The sequence below is a fragment of the Pocillopora damicornis genome, chromosome 2 (genome assembly GCF_964200805.1).
Source record: "Pocillopora damicornis chromosome 2, jaPocDami1.2, whole genome shotgun sequence".
Taxonomy (NCBI): Eukaryota; Metazoa; Cnidaria; class Anthozoa; order Scleractinia; family Pocilloporidae; genus Pocillopora; species Pocillopora damicornis.
In genome coordinates this window covers 7,810,584-7,827,091 of record NC_142671.1, presented here as the reverse complement: position 1 = coordinate 7,827,091, position 16,508 = coordinate 7,810,584, and the positions used below count along the sequence as shown (strand labels likewise).

The 16,508-nt window shown below is 38.3% G+C and overlaps 1 protein-coding gene and 1 long non-coding RNA gene across 3 annotated transcripts; one reads left to right on the top strand and one right to left on the bottom strand.

Annotated features, from left to right (window-relative positions):
* The first annotated feature begins 1,725 nt into the window (after positions 1-1,725).
* Positions 1,726-11,690, top strand: LOC149049742 (tyrosine-protein phosphatase Lar-like). 2 transcript variants are annotated; one of them, XM_089197521.1, is made up of 9 exons: positions 1,726-1,889; positions 4,264-4,587; positions 5,815-5,966; positions 6,251-6,404; positions 7,358-7,440; positions 9,044-9,287; positions 9,444-9,582; positions 9,886-9,922; positions 10,185-11,690. In XM_089197521.1, exons 1-9 carry the CDS (start codon positions 1,817-1,819, stop codon positions 10,320-10,322), a joined length of 1,344 nt encoding a protein of 447 aa, XP_089053647.1. In that variant the 5' UTR covers positions 1,726-1,816; the 3' UTR covers positions 10,323-11,690. The 2 variants fall into 2 exon arrangements, with proteins under 2 accessions (XP_089053647.1, XP_089053646.1); XM_089197520.1 differs by having other exon boundaries at positions 1,738-1,889; positions 9,886-9,934.
* On the bottom strand, positions 11,606-15,742 carry LOC149049741 (uncharacterized). The gene is made up of 3 exons (XR_016183985.1): positions 15,613-15,742; positions 12,617-12,719; positions 11,606-12,042 (listed from the first exon to the last, which is right to left on the bottom strand). It is a non-coding gene; the product is annotated as an uncharacterized LOC149049741 (long non-coding RNA).
* Between the last annotated feature and the right edge of the window lie 766 nt (positions 15,743-16,508).

The window sequence follows — 16,508 nt, the reverse complement described above, 5'->3', positions numbered from 1 at the left end:
TATATACCTGGCGTAACTTATTATTTATTCACAAAGAGGCACGCGAATAGCAGGCTACTTCTTAGACAGGGTAATTTAGCAATATCAGCTGAGTTGATAACGTAAATTGGCCACGGTAAAAAGTTTAAAAAGCTGACGTTTTGAGCGTTATCCATTCGTCAGAGCAAAACATAATAATGTGGTACAGTTGGTTGTTTATTTCATTAAATTTTTATTTATCAACTCATACTACTGTAATACTCTCTACTACTACTCTGTAATACTCTCCCACCGACGCAGCACCACAGTTTCTTTAGAAACTTGCCCCCTGACTCATATCTTAGAGAAAAAGCTCAAAACGCACGCGAATTATTTACCTTTGTACTAAGAGACTCAAGAGTTGTATTCAGTTGTGAGGATGGAAGTGATGCTTTAAAGTTACTTTCCACCTTCAGAGGCTGAAAAAGTCGATTTTAAATTAAAGAAAGTCGTCGTCAAACCGGTTTCCTTTATTTATGCAAGTACCCGCCTTGATAAAAAAACATAAACAATCACCTCGAATCGTAATTTTAAAAGCTGTCTGTCGATTCGTTGTCTTGCACCTCAGCACATTTTCCGGTTTTTCCATTTTTTCCGCGGGTTTTTCCTTTGCATTTGGCAACTTTGATCGTTACTGTTTCGTCCTCCTCAACGCTCCACTGAGTGATCGAGATAGAAAAATCAAAACGTGTCTGCAATGGGTTAATTTTCCCGGGAAATCATAACCCATCTTCATTGACGCTAGGAGGTGCCGTTGTCCCATTAGTTTGCAGTTTCAGGAGGCGGAATAATCTCCTGGCGTGGCGCGAGTTGTTCGCTATCCTTTATGAGCTAAAATCTCGCATTGATTTCGGGAGGAATACAACCTCTTTGAGAAAATTTATAGGGTATATAAATTTGACCGATTTTCGTTAAATCTCGCCAAAATATTCCAGGAATAATAACAAACAAAAGCGTGTCGGGAACTGATATTTGAAATATTGATACACCACATGTATCAATGATACAAGTGGTGTATTTGTATCCCTTATTTGCATCCCTTGTTTTAGCCTAGCCATGCAAAGCAAGCGGGTGACCAAACTAACTAGACGATGTTCGAACAATACACGACAATGGGTCAGGAAATAAACCGTTTCGCGGGAGACAGGCAGCTGCTACGGATAGAGGGGGGGGGGGGGGAGGGTGGGGCTTGGAGGGTTGGAAATTGCCTGTGCTGGTGAGTCCCATTTCTCATTTGGTCGGCAAATGATGAATTTCCTTCTTCATCATTTTAATCTTTTGAGCGTGCCTGAATTCAAGATGTAACTCAAACAGGTGGACTCTTTACAGAGACACGGCAGAATAGCGCGACATAAAATAGTTCTCTTTTCAGACTAATTTTCACCACGAATACTGTTTAGGGTGAAGTGTAAAAGCCTAACTGAGGCTGAATTTGTTTGGTGTTTTTGCTCGCTGTCATTTTAGAGACGCTTAAAATTATGCAAATATCAATTATTTGGTCACACTAGGGGACAAACAGTATGGTCTTTATCTTAACACGTGCGCTAAGTGTTTTGATTTCAAGTCATATTTTAGCTGCTCCATAGGGGCTCAAGCCGACAATTAATTAAATTTTTAATACAAGAATCATTTGTTTTTATCCTGAAATACAAAAGAAGCGTTCTTAGGTTTCCATGGACGATCGTAAATTATACCTGTGACGCGCGAAAAGCTGGGGAAAATCCCCCTAATAGAAAATAAAAAGATGATAAAATAAACACAAAAGACATGCATTCATTCAACCGCCAGGCCACAAGCGATGGCGGCGATGGTAGCAGTGTTTTTCTATATATTTCTCGTGCTTCACATCGTAACGGAAACAAAACCCACAGGTAAGAATCACATACGCACATATTTTTAGTTTTTCGCCTGAGTGTGACCCGAGCGCGTGGTAGCAAACCTGTAAGAACCAATGAATTCTATTTGATTGTTAACAACACTGGCAACAGTACACGTTTCGATTTCCTCGATGATGCAACTGACGAAGTGACCAAAGTTAAGAATGCGCAACTTGTCTGCTTCATACTCAATCAGTTCAGGTCAAATTTTGTTACCTGGAAGACTGCGAGATCTGTCAATGTAAATCTACGCACAACACAGGTACACCTAGTTATAAAGCGACGATTTTTTTAAATTTTAAAACGCGCTTACGAGTCCTTATATGTCTCAATTCACAAAACAAAAAAGGTATCGCGTAATTACGAATTTGGAACGGTAAAGAGAAAACGCCAGTTGCCTTGCAGCACACGCGCATTTAATAGTCTTGAATGCATATTCCAAAAATAAGGTAACTTTATCCGCGGGGAATTTATGGGAAATAACAACCCTAAATATTTGTTCTTGCATGACTCATTTTAATTTATATTGGATGATAAATCTTCGAAAAATGTTAATTTTCTGGCACAGATACCTTACCTAGCGTTGGAAGCGATCTAGATGAAACCTGAAAATAATATTTTGAAACGCATTGAACGAATTTCGATTTCAATTCATCTGAAGCACTCAATTATCTCGCTCTTACTCAAAGCTAAATAAAAATACTTCGAAAAGAAAAGTATTTCTCATGCCCAAGAATAAAAAAAATGGAAATTCACGATTTTACGAAATCTACCAGCTAAATTATTTGTCAAATTTATAGAATTTATTTCAATAGTCTTTGAGATATCGGTTCCTTTCAGACTCAAAATCGAGGACATTTACTTGGCCAGCGGCTAGGACAAAATAAATGTCACTCTTTTAAATATGGCGGCAGGTGTGAGGCGATCGAACTCGTGCAAATTACAACAAACTATCTCGGAAAGGAATAGAAACTTGGGACTTTTTTTAAAGATTTGGCTAATTTGCAGAATACCCTGCCACTCATTTACATGTCAGTGGATAAGAAAAGCGTCTATTGTGTTATGCCTCGTTCTTGAAAGCCTCACGACACATGTAAATGAGGTGGACTAAAGTGGCAGGGTATTCTGCAGTTACTCCAAAGATTTTATCTTGAGGTGAGAGGAAAAGCTGATTAGAGCTATTTATGACGAGTTGATTCACTACGTTTTTTCGTTTGTCCAGCCACAGGAGGTGCAGTACAGCCGCCCTTTGGGCAAATATTTGTCAAATGTTCCTGAATATGAGTTTCTCTTCTTCAAAAAGCTCAGTTCCATACACGCTTCAACGGAAATGTTGTTAACCTGTTCGTAACATGTACAGCTCATCGAAAAAGCTAAGAGTGAATTCAACTGAGAGCATGAAATCTATAAAACTGTGTCTGCTGTCATACCTGATCAGCAGCAATCATTTTTAATTTACCACAGTAGCTGCTAACAAAAATATCAGCCAGATACATGTAGGTCTTTGTTTTACAGTTGCACAGTATACTGATTTCATTTCCTAGTTTGCAGCAACATTATTTCCTATTTCACGGTATCTGGCAAAACTGAGATTTTTGTAATCACCCATGAAAGAGGCTGACTCCCATGCCAGACGATTATCTCAGTAATTCAGAATATCAAGAGGGTAGAACTGAAAGGTAGTGGAGCACAATAATATCAGCTGAAGAACCTTGTGATTACTAACTTGTGAGAGCCTGTTTATATTTGGGTGGGGGACCCTAGGTAGGTGAGGTAACCTGCCTAGCTGTGGTTGAAAAAAGAGCCTGGATTTACATACAAACTTTCAACCTCAGGATCCTAAGATGGGGTTTTTGGTGGGCTTGTAAATGGCCCTAGCTGGGCAGGTTAACCAACCTTGAGGCGGTTACATGGCAAATTGCAATCCTGGCTGACAGAGTTACCCTAGCTGGTAGACCAGGCAACCGGCCTTGGCAGGTCACCCCTCCTATCATGAAAACATGATCAAGATTAATTAAGAGATTACATGGACAGGTGGGTTTCTCCACCTAGATGGGTATCTCACCTACCTGGGGTCCCCCACTTTCATGTAAACAGGCCCTAATTAAAAGTATGGGAAATGCTTTAAAATGCAGAACATTGTTTTGATTAAGTAGTCTGTCAGGAATGTTACACATGGAAAGAGGCAGTTGTGAGGAGTGAAATGATTCATGTAATTACAAAATGTGACAGGGGCTCAAAAAATTTTCCTTTGCTCTTCAGTAGTAGTTTTGTCTTCTAGTATGTTACCACTTCTTCTTAGTGTTGATTATTTATGTTAACTTAAATAAAAAGATAGGGATTCATTCTTTTATTTTGGTTTTAACAGATGTCAAAATACCATCATATTGTAAAGGTGCCATTGGGTTGAAGGATGTTGATATTATTTGGAGACCACTCGGACAGAGGAATTCCTCATCTTGGGCTGTCTACAGAATTTCATATTGTCCTCTGTTTCCAAGTTGCACAGAAAATGAACAGTATCAATTGGGTTGCATACTGAACACAACACAGCATCAATTACAGAAAGAGTTGCAATGTAGAATGACTGAAGAGTCACTTTTCCCCAAAATGTTTTATTATATTGTGGAGTTACAAAATTTATCTGGAGTCTTCATAAGCCAGCGATTAACATGCCGCCTAATAACAAAAGGTATGGTAGAAAGGGAAACACCTTAATAAATTCACCTAAACAAATTCCTTGAGAAAAAAGACTTTTCAGATGCTGTCCTCAATTGTGGCCAGAGTTTTAGCCTGAGTGGACCAACCAGTTGTACCTTGGCCAGGTGCAGCATACAACTGTGAATTGTGATTATCAGTTGAGTGCGGTGCAATAAAAGCTAACTACAGTGAGATCAAATGTCAAACATGAAAGCCCTCCAAAAGAAGTAGATTAACAGGCTACCACTGGAAGTGGAGTCGGTGAGAACAACTCAATTTTAATGCCAAATTGTGGTCAACAAACTTCTGTTGCACCTCACCAAACCAAAAATTGTAGTTGTAAATGAAGCAAGAATAGGCTTTAAACTACCCACCATGGCAAACAACTGCTCCAATAGCAATTTACAACAAGCCATGGCCACCTGTTTTCCCACTTCGAAAGTTGCATCTAGCAGTGACATGTTTCTTCCTTGAATTATTTTGCCTTGCACTCTGCAAGAGTAGAAATTAAAAGTAAGAGATTTCCATTTTTTTTCTCAAAGTTTTCTCCAGGAAAATATTTTCTAGTCCTGCTGCAAGGGTTGTACTCTGATTAACCCTTTTACCCCTAAAATGTAAAAATAAATTCTCCCCACTGTTTTGTATTGAATTTCTGAGACTTTAGCTGTGCGAATATGGTGTTTATGGTATACATATCCTCTAGTTACTATTTTACTTTCTTCACATCACTTTCCTACTTGAAAGGGTATTGTTATTGCAGGGCTTAAATTCCCTTTTGGTCACACCTGGATGTGGAAGGGTTAATGTGGCACAGTTGGTTATTTATTTCATTTAAATTTTTATTTTGTTCATATATAACTTATGTATATATTTTTCTTACTTTGATGTAAGGCCTCTATGTTACTGTACATTAATGTACCTTTCTATTTCATAATGTCCCTAATTAGCTCATATAACTATAGTGTATTGAAACTTAAATAAATAACTTAAGTTTGTTATTATTAGTTTTATTATTATTGGTCTATCAAAAATTATTGGTTAGAACCCCAATCCTATGGTAGTGATTAAATTCTGATCCCTATTTAATAGCCTTCAACTGGTTATTTGCATGCAAAAATTGTCTAGTTAAACATGTTTGGGTCAGATCATATTTTTTAAATCACAACTTTGCAACTTTGTTGTATTATCCTTACTATGGTCTCTTGTTGATTTGTTGAAGTTCACTGTACAAGGCCTCAAAACCTGACAGCTAAGGCAGTTTGGAAAAGAACTATGTCACTTTCATGGAAACCTGCACCTTTTATGGGAAGATTTACTAACATCTTGTGTTATAGAATTTGGTATGCTGCAGCACATGACAAGAAAAATGAGGTAAATTTTTTACTCCTTTTTTTTTTTTTTTTTGCTCACAGCAAAAATGAAAAGTATTTTAAATTTCTGTGATGATTTTTACTTGCTACCTCAGAGAATATCTGTTCACCTCCTACACATTTTTTTTATACCCCTTCCTCCTCCCTCTGGAAACACTGGTTGTTCCTCCCAACCTCTTTGACCTTATGACCTCTTGTTTTTCTTGACCTCACTTCCTCCTCCTCCCCCTTGAAGCTTAGTGACTACTAGTCTCAAACTTCTCTCTACTTTTTGTTGAATTTTAGTCAGTACAGATAACCTTAGGGGGTGAATCACGGATCATTGATGACCTTTCTCCGTACACAGAATACAAGTTCTATATCCAGTGTAGCTTGTCAAACTGTGAAGGCAGCTGGGGATTGGTTGATGGGCCTGTTACTGCCCAAACTCTTGAGGAAGGTGGGCTTAGCTCAGCAATTAATTTTGTTTCCAACGTTTAATCATGCCACTAGTATTTGTAAAAATCTCAGTTGATTTCCTCAACAAGACTTTTTTTCTAGTTCTATTTTGGTCACCTGATTGCAGCAATACTCACTTCTTATACTTTTATGTAAATAAATAGTTTACTATGGGAAGTCTGAAGGAGGCTTTTTGCAGCAGGCCTATAATAAAATCTAGTTTAGTCACAAGAAAACAGTTAACCCTTTAACTCCCATGAATGACCGAGACAGAATTTCCCCTAACAATATCAATACAAAACCAAGCAGACAAGTGACGAGAATAAAGAAAAATATACATTAGGGGATTATAAGTTGATCTGGTACCAAATTCTCCTAAGTAACATCACAAGAACTGTATGGCAGACAGTTAGGAGAATTACTTATGGGATCTTAGGAGTTAAAGAATTAAGGGCTGGTTATAACCATCTAAACAAACTCCATGTGAGAAGTAGAATAAAAGCTGAACATTTCTAAAGAAACTGCAGTACTGTGTCTGTGGGGGAGTATATCAAGGTCATCTGGTTTTATCAACTGAGTTGATAATGTGAACTGGTCACTGTAAAGAGTTTCAAAGCTGACATTTTGAGCGAATGACAAAGGGCTAACACCTGAAACGTCAGCCTTTAAACACTTTACAGTGGCCAATCTACACTATCAACTCAGTTAAAAAAAACCAAATTATCCATGTAGGTAATAGTTTTTGGCTGTCAATGGTAAATAAATGGTAAGTGGATTCAATTAAGATATTGGTTTATTGTGCTAGCAGGGCAAAATGTTTTTGCTAGGTAATGGATTCTGTCAATCAACGAATAGGTTTTGATGTGACTAGTTAGACCTGGTAATGCTTAACTCGCCCAAAGTGAGCTTGTTTGTTTGTTTTTAAATTTATTTATTATAATTGATTGCCTTCAGCACCAACTCAAGCTCCACAGTTTAGCAACTGGTCAGTAACTAACACACAAGAAGAGGAACGGGATGTTACAGTTGTATGGCAGGTAATGCGTGCCTCTCTTTTCAGAGAGCAAAATATACATTAAGGTATACTTGTTTACTTGTTTTTTACCAGGCGTGCGGTAAAAACGGTAAAAGATTAACCCTTTCCACTCTAACATCAGTATGCAAACTCTCCATACTACGCTCTATACATTTCCTAAGGTGCTGACAAGGAGAATTTGTTTATCAATCAAGAGCTTCTTAAGTTGGTGACTATTTCCTTTATTCTCGTTACCTAAATGTGCGATTCGGGCATAATATTGGAAGGAGAAAATAGGTGCTAATCACACTTAGGGGTTAAAGGGATAAGGCCAGCGCTCAGCTAACCGTGAGTCTAACGCTCTTCTATTGGAGTTTATGATAAACAGGGTTCGAATTTAACTTTTTTCTAAGGGAGCCAACTGGCGATTAACCTAAAAATTTTGGTCGCCAAATGGAAGGGTTTGATTACTTAGTTAACTAGCTAATGTAAAAGCGGCATGTTACAGTCAATTGGTATCCCCGTTGGGATACAGAGTTCCACGGATCTGCTTCACTTCAGTGAAGACCTCTGGAAATGTGGCCTCCTCAGCCTTTCGCCTGCATCCCTGTTCCTTGCCAACCATTTATTGACGCTAGGTGTGGGGTCAAATTCGGCTGCTGGAGGCCCCTCTGCTGAAATGCGAATCAAATCTTCCAACGTAGACACGGCGAGGTTAACTCGTACGCTGCTCTTGATTTCTTCTGGTTGGATAATGACTGCACGATAGACTGTTCATTAGTTAAAAGTGGCCATACTTTTGGGACTCTTGTTTTATTACTGGCATTTACTCTGTTTACTGGTATTTAGGTAAAGTATTAAAAGATTAATTGAGCGCGCGTGTTTCGGCTGACGCTTTATTTGTCACGACTCGTCACGATTTTCGCCACGTCACGTTTTCGCCCGCGATATCAAAATTGGGAGAAGCCGCTGAAACAATATGGCGCAGGGTAAATATGGTGATCGTAAGATCGTCGCTTTGTTTTACAACAATTGTCCACGGCAGCTTTATGTTTTCTTTTAAAAAAAGCCCATTTACCTTGGAATTTCAAATGCCGAGGGGAAAAAAGGTTAGTCGCCTGCTGGCGACCAGTTCTAAATTTCTGGTCGCCAACGCTCAATTTTTGGTCGCATTGGCGACCAGTCAGTCGCAATGTCGGACCCTGATAAATAGTGAGTTTAACCCGGTAACTCCCAGATCAAATTTGTAATTGTCCTTACTGTCAACTATACAATTCTTGTAATGTTAGTTCAGAGAATTTAGTATTGGATTAACTAATTATCCCCAAATTGATATTTTTCTTTATTCTCATCCCTTATCTGGTTGATATTATATTGATATCGTAAGGAGAAATTCTGTCTTGGTCACTCATGGGAGTTAAAGGGTCGATATGGATAATATGGTTCTGAATACAGGCGTGTGGGAAGAATGATTTAATCATTAGGTACAACAAAAGAGGAGCACATACTGCACTTACTTTCAGCTGACAATTCAGCTTAAATATCCCTGCACGTCGGCTCGCCCATTGCGTATAGCTTTGTGAAAACGTAAGGCTAAATTATTAAATAACTTTCCTCGTTCACAGCTGCCACCTTTGATTACGTGGAATGGCGTCCCTAATAGATTCAACATAGACTACTGGAAGACCACAAAGCAAAATGATTCGTCGGTTCCAATCCCCAACTCCATAAAGAGCCTGCAAATTAATGACAGCTCGGCGACTGAAGCAACTTTACGGGGGTTAAATCGCTATGTGGAGTACCAAACACAAATCAGTATGTGCACAGCCGAGGGATGTGGACCGAAAAGTGTTCCTTGGCCCTTGGAAGGTTTGTCGTTGTGTGTTCCATTTGAACGGTACTTTTGCAGTGGGCGGATAAACTCTGGCTTATTGTAATCTGTTGTAAGATATTGTTAAAAGGTAAAATAGTGAGAATTGAAGCGACTAAGCGGCAAGATAACATGGTGCTTTTTTTTTTCTTCAGGCGAGGAGGCTGGGGAGAATGAACCCTATGTTGATAGTCTTTCCCTCGATAGTCGGCTTATCTGGATTGTACTTGTAGTTACTGTGATTTTATTTGGCGTCTTAGTGGGGATTTACTTGTACAGGAATTATAGAGTTAGGTAAGTCTTTTTGATTGTTTTTATTAGTACTTTTATTATTTTCCTTGTATTTTTAAGGAGATACCTTAACTGTTTCGTTCCGTAGGAGAAAAACCATGAAATTTGTGAGTTGAAAAGAATCTTGTTATCTAACGGAGACTAGGACCAATCCAAAGATGGTTTTCGCTCTGAGACATTATCTACAATTTGTAATTTAGAGGAATTGTTGACTTGGATATGCGTTCCTTTCCGTAAGCTCCTTCACTCTTTCTGTCTGAGTTGCTCGCTGTACTTATCTATGTATTTGTTTGTTTGTCTATGTAGGCGACAACAACCACCATTGCGGCAAAGAATACAGTTGGTGAGGAATGTGGTGCGTCTTCTTCTTTTTTCTTCTGTGTCCTTAATTCACCCGTCACTAGGCTTGAGGTTTGAAGTTGGTTAGTTGTAAAACTCCTCACAAACCGTTCTTTACTTTAAAGGCGTTTCTATTGCAGGCCATGGTGCAGTATGCGCAAAATTTTGATGTTAGTTGTAAAATTCTAGTGATTATTGTTAAGTTCTAGTGCAGGTTTCTTTTTGTAACTTTGAGATTTTTCTCTCGACGATCTCTTCCTATTTAGGAACCGCTGTATGGGGATTTAGAAAATTCAGCTTCAACGTCGGAAAATTCTTACTACGACCATATACATTCCCATGGAGACCTCACGGATCCTCAATTGATAATCCAAGATGGTGGTGATTTAAATTGTCGTGTTTAAGTAACGGACGATTTACATGGTGCAACTTTGTCGCGGTTGAGAAACTTGTAACAGGCCCTCTACACTTCTTAGGACCATTTATACACTTCTTAGGACCATTTACACGCGCATGACATTTCCTCTTACGACATACCAAAATCGCGTACAATTTAACTCCTTCTTAAAATATTCTTCGCTTGTGTATTCGACGACTTACCATCAACTGCAACTTCGTCATTCCGCCATTTTGGCGCAAGGAATCTTTACTTTCCTCTCCCCCTACTGAATGGAAATTTGTCACAAAATACGTTATCTTACCGCTTTCGATTACGATTGTCGCCGTGTTTTATAACATGTTTTAAAATCCAACTATTTTTTTAAGAGAACCTGTTTCACTTATTTACTTATTTAGGGTTTTTAGAAGGAAAGGTATAAAAATTCCTCTTTTATGTTCAAATTCATTATATTTTAGGGTTTTTTAATGCTTCCTCGTTTTGATTCTTCTGATGTGTTCACTTCGACAATCTTGCTCAGATTTACTATCAATTCGTGTTGCTCCCCCCTTATGGAAGCTTAAAACTGAGGATGAAGAAAGATTGATTCGATTCTCAACAATGCCTATACGCACGCGTATCCTGAATTTTATTCTGTTCCAATATTGACGATATTTTCACTATAAATTGAGCAGTACACGTTGAAAACCAGCTTAGAGAGAGAGAGAGAGAGAGAGACGAATGTGGTGTTACACACCCAGACATTTCTTAGAAGTGAATACCTTGAACAAATTATCCAAAGACTCTCAAGCATCACAGAAAAAAATGAGAAGAACAAAGTATAGTGTTAATGACTCCAAATTGGTATCCTCGTGGAGCACTTAGAAAAATATTTTGAAAATGTATAAAGGGAAAGTGTACAGTTTTAGTTTTTAGTTAGTTCTAGTTTAGAAGGTGAACTTAAGCTTCCGCTATTGAATTACCAAAGAAATCTGTCCTGTCTTTGACGCCCCACTTCATCGGATTTGTCTGTCCGTCTTAAAAGCTTAGACTTCGAGTTATTTAAAACCAAACTAGTCGGTTCTTATTTGATATCCCAAATTATTTTTGTGATATAGAAATGAGACAAGGATTAGATTTCCAAGAAATGTAACAGGGCTGCTTTAAATACTCAAGAGTCCAGTACCTCATGCGGAAAGAAGAGGAATTTTAAAAACATATTTTTGAGTTTTCCACTTTGACTGTATGAACTGAATAGTGAATATTAGCTGACTTTTCATCATGGAAATATTAAATGCAGTTAAGTCTAATGAATGTCACTGTTCGATGTAATTTTGTCGGTCTGTAAATAAAGTAACTGATTTTCAAACAACGTTTCATTGCATGAGAGGTTCGTTGACAAAGTTCACAAACAGATACTTAACACTTATAGAAAATGTTGTAGTTGGTCTTGGGTATGTAGATAAATGGATGTTTAATCTTTTGCCTGCCAATGTAGAGTTAGGCTGGAGATTGCATTGATCGAGACGTTTCGACTGCTAGTTCCCTGGTCGTCTGGCGACGAAATCAATTGTTTAAGTGTCGCTTCTTGTATTACCTTGGTTTGCGGTCTATGAGGGCGGTTCGGTGCGCTGTCATTAGTGTACTTTGATCATATCATTGTTCCAACCACTAGATGAATTTCTGATCGGCAGTTGTGCTTTTGGGTAGAAGGCATCCATGCCGCAGGAATTTCGATTCCGTCGTCTCTATTGAGTGATACTGGGATGAAGTCTCATGTGGATTATGATATTTATGGTAAGAATGTTCAAATTTCCTGAATGTTAGTAGTGCCAAATGAAGACGAGACGATGTCGTGACTGGTAAAGGGGAGGGATTAGGGAAGTACAACAAAAGGAATCCTTGCCTAACCGGGCTACGGCAACGCAACTTGTACTTTTAATTCTCGTGCTCTGTAGGAGGCCCGAGTTTTTGATTCGAGGTTTTTTCCCGTTTAGGTTCTTAATGCATGCGTTAGTACGAGTTTTCTGCATGTTGGCTTCAAGTGCTGTTTGAGAAGCAGTTGAAAACACGAGATGACATTTCCCACATGCCTTAAAAGGTTTTACCTTACACTTAGGTATGCATGTAGTTCACCAAAAAAAAAAAATTATATGCTTCGAATTGTCGTTGCGACCTTTCTTCACTTTTAATCTCCGCCTGGTGTCTGTTTCTACTTAGTTTCCCGACTTACGGTCTTCATAGTACGATAACATAACAGCCCGCTCCATATTAGCTAAATTAAATTTCGGAGTACGCCAATCATTGATCCTAAATACGAACCATTTGCTGCGAAATATCGTGCTTCATGGAGTGATACAACAGCAGTTGGCCTCATTGCCCGAAGGCACACAGCAGTGTGAAGTGGGACATCGGAAGTGACGACCTAGTGAGACAAATCATGAATAACATGCTTTCAAAAAAATTCTCTTTTTTATTTTAATTTTTTTCTGTTAATCTGATTTTTTTGTTTGTCATTTCGTGTAGTATTTTGATTTCTCCACGCTGACCACCTTAATTTAGTTTTCGTCACGAAATTTGATTTACATTTAAGGCAGAAGACGTGCTCCGAGTTATCTCTAACAATAGAAAATGGTCGACCGGACAAAGGTTAATCGGGATTAAGATATACACACTCTTCAAGGCACGAAAGCTTCGCGACTCACGCACAACATTTTGCTTCACGTTTCACAACTCGCTGCAGCGCACGCCTTTCACGGCTTGAATGTTTGCCTATAGACTGATTCTCCGTAATCAATAGTCATAGCCCGATGTGTTCGTGGCAGATTCTCTTTGGTGGGAATTTTGTTTTGCTTTTCTTTCTAAATTTAAGAGCTGAGAAAAATTAGAAGTGGTCAATGACTGAGAGCGGCTCGTGCGGGCGGGTAATTACGTCACTCGTCTCAAACATGTTTCGCGGTTCACGGTTCACGCCTTACCGCTCACGCGCTAAGTACTCACTGCTGAAACAGTGCGCTACTTTCTGCTTATTTTTTCCCCTTCGCAGATTTCAACTGGGCTGCTTCTTCTCCTGTGTATGTTGGATCCGATCAAATCAGCGACTTAATTAATTTTCTTCATTAAGAATTGTATTTCAAGACAAGAAAAATGACCACTGTCCCCTTGAAAACAGAAAATGAACTAAACACTTAGCTCGGTTTGCACATAGGTGCTGCAGGAAAACAAACGAGAAAATAAACGTGGGAGAATTTCATCATTAAATGAGACTGCAGTAAATCCTGATACCAACGCTGCAGAATCCTCCTCCCCTTGTCGACATCATGTGTTGAGTCATACACTGTTCATGACACCTACTTTCCGTCGTCTCTTTTCTTTGCCGGAAACATCGATTGAACTGCTTCCTTGGGTACTGTCTCCATTATTACAAGAACGGCAATTTGTCGCCCAGTATGTTTTTGATGCAGCGTGCTAATTCCAAAGTTGCCGTCTAATTGATTAAAGACAAAAGTTAACTCTAAGCTGAACTTGGTTCGATTTTCAATAATTTTGCGACAAGGACTGGGCGACGGCGATTATGAGGTTAAAAAACAGAAAACAAAAACACCTCTGAGAATGTAATTGTCTCAAGTTAAACCGTTCGATAGTTTATAGTTGTTGAAAGGCAAGAAGATAAATTTCGTGTTAGAGCCACAAAAAAAATAAAACTAGAGCCTTCAGAAAGAGCCAACAAACTCAAGCTGAATCTCTAAACTCCTTACAAATAGTATTCGGAGCATTTTATCTCGGTTAGGGCTTTTGATTTTTTTTCTTGTGGTCAAGGAATGTTGGCGTTTCAACGCGATGTCGGACTCAAAACGCAGTTTTTCGGCAGCTATATTCACAAAAATTGAAAGAAAACAGTCACTGAGCAAAAACATTGCGATTTCCGAGAGTATAGTTTATTTCAATATCTGCCGTGTCAAATTCTCCACCTTTCGAAGAATCGCATCCTCCTGGAGCCTGAAATTATGAAATCATAAAAAATCTTTATGCGCGATTTAAAATTTATCGATAAGAAATTTTTAACTATTTCTCACGAATCTTTTCTTCTTTTGCCGTGTAATTGCTCTAATTCATTCCCGCGCAACAAGGCTTCTGTTGCCAGCCAGGATGTCTTAACTTTGATGTTAATGGTGACATCGCATTTAATATTTCACGCTGCTTTTTAAGTTATTTGCGCCAAACGCCATCGATAAAACCACTCAACGATAAAATGGCAACTTTGCCGGACAATTTTGTTTATCAACGTGTTGTTCTTTGACGCCTACATGGAGGAAGTTTTGTGTTCTCGTCTTCAATATTAATTACACGTCCGTTTAGAGAAGTCCTTGTTGACCGTGTCGCCGACTCACAACAATCAACTGCCACCGCATTGGTGACATCTGAAATCTCGTAAGCATGTTTCCTTCACTCGTGTTCGGTTTGCTCATGAAAATTCTCGAAAAAATTTAATGAAGCCCACAAAACCACCAAAACTGTCACACCCTGACTGATTTATATTGACTTTGAGGTTAGATTTGTCAGCGGGAATTCCGTAACAAAACACACCGCTAAAAATTGTTATGGTTTGTGGTCAGCAAGCTGTTTTCCAAGCAATATTCAATACACTATAAACCCTCAGAATAAAGTTTTACCATGTTTACGATATTTGATTTTAGCCGTGTAAACCAGTAGTTGGAATGTTTCTTCACTAGGGCGCCACTGGAAGTGCCTCAATCACGATCGCCCTTGAAATGACTTCCTTTCGCCTTTTTATTCAAATGTCTAAGCATAATTATAGTGGGTACTCCATTTAGCGTATCACGATCCACCTGATTCACTCGTTCACCAAAACATGATAAAAATTTTTCTTTAACAATGTCTTAATTGTGTGCGAAAGTGTTACGTTCCTGCCTTACAGTCCTCCATCTCTTTCAATGCAGATTATTAATATAACATTTGCAAGTAAACCTTGAATTTGATGGCTATCTTTAGCCGAAATATCTTGAAATTCTGGATTAGGAAACAGCTGTCTAAGTAAAATTTGGTTCGTATTTCATCTTCGCGAGAAAAGATTCGATATTTTCAATGGGTCTTATTTCAAGTAATCCGGTTTAGCCCTTAAAAGACCTTGTAACTCCTCGAGATTAACAACTCACTGCTCTGGTTTTCAAGAAAGTGATATAAAACTTGTTAAAGTATTGCTGATATGGTAGCTTAAAAAGGGGAGTGAAAACGAAGAAAAATATAAGGGAAAATAGTAAACTGAAGAGTTTAAAGTAAAACTCATCAAAACTGACCTTGATTTTTATCTTTCCTTCTGTTTATCTTTTCTTTTTCTTCCTCCGAACGGGCTTGCGACTCGTTAGTAAATCGAAATTCTCTCACAAAAAATTAAACAGGGTTTTTCGATGTTTCATTCAGTTGGGGTGATTCACTCAGACTAGAAAATAATTTTCCATTTTTTTTCTACAATAGCGCGATTGAAACGAGACAAACTTAAACACCGTTATTTCAAGTTTTCACCAGTGTCATTTGTTACCAGATAGCAAAAATTTTATTGTCATATTTAAATGAGTATTAATGTGTTCATGGGGATTTCTCGATTTTTTTGGGTTATCCTGACCTCTAGATAAACCCAGGTTTAAGCGGTAGAGGTTTTTATTACTCCGCGGTATATGTATTGTCAAACTTACAACTCTCATTAAATATTCGCTCATTTCAATTTCATTATAAGGTTCGCAAGATTATCGTCTTAAGTGTGTGCGAATGCTTTTTTAAAGGCCATATAGTCTCTTTTAAACATCTTCATCACAGAAATGGATTCAGATGATTATTTTTTACAATTACATCGGCATCGTCGGAAACAAGACGGCTGACAAAGGAAAATCTCATCGAAATCAAATTTTCTCGATCAGTAGCCTCTAACTAAGGTAACAGTTCATATTTTTGTGACAATTTTTCCTGAAATTTGTGAAGATGAATGCTTAAAAAACTCACCTCAGATATCCATATATATATATTTACTACTGATCATTATTAATCTACCAAACGAAAGTCGACCCGAAAGGTGAACCCGCCCTCCATAATCGATGTCATTGGAACTAAAAGACGGATTGCGTTGCTGTGATCTATTTGAAAAATATGAACTTCATTCGTACATACGTTCTAACATGCAAAAAATTTTAGCTTTTAA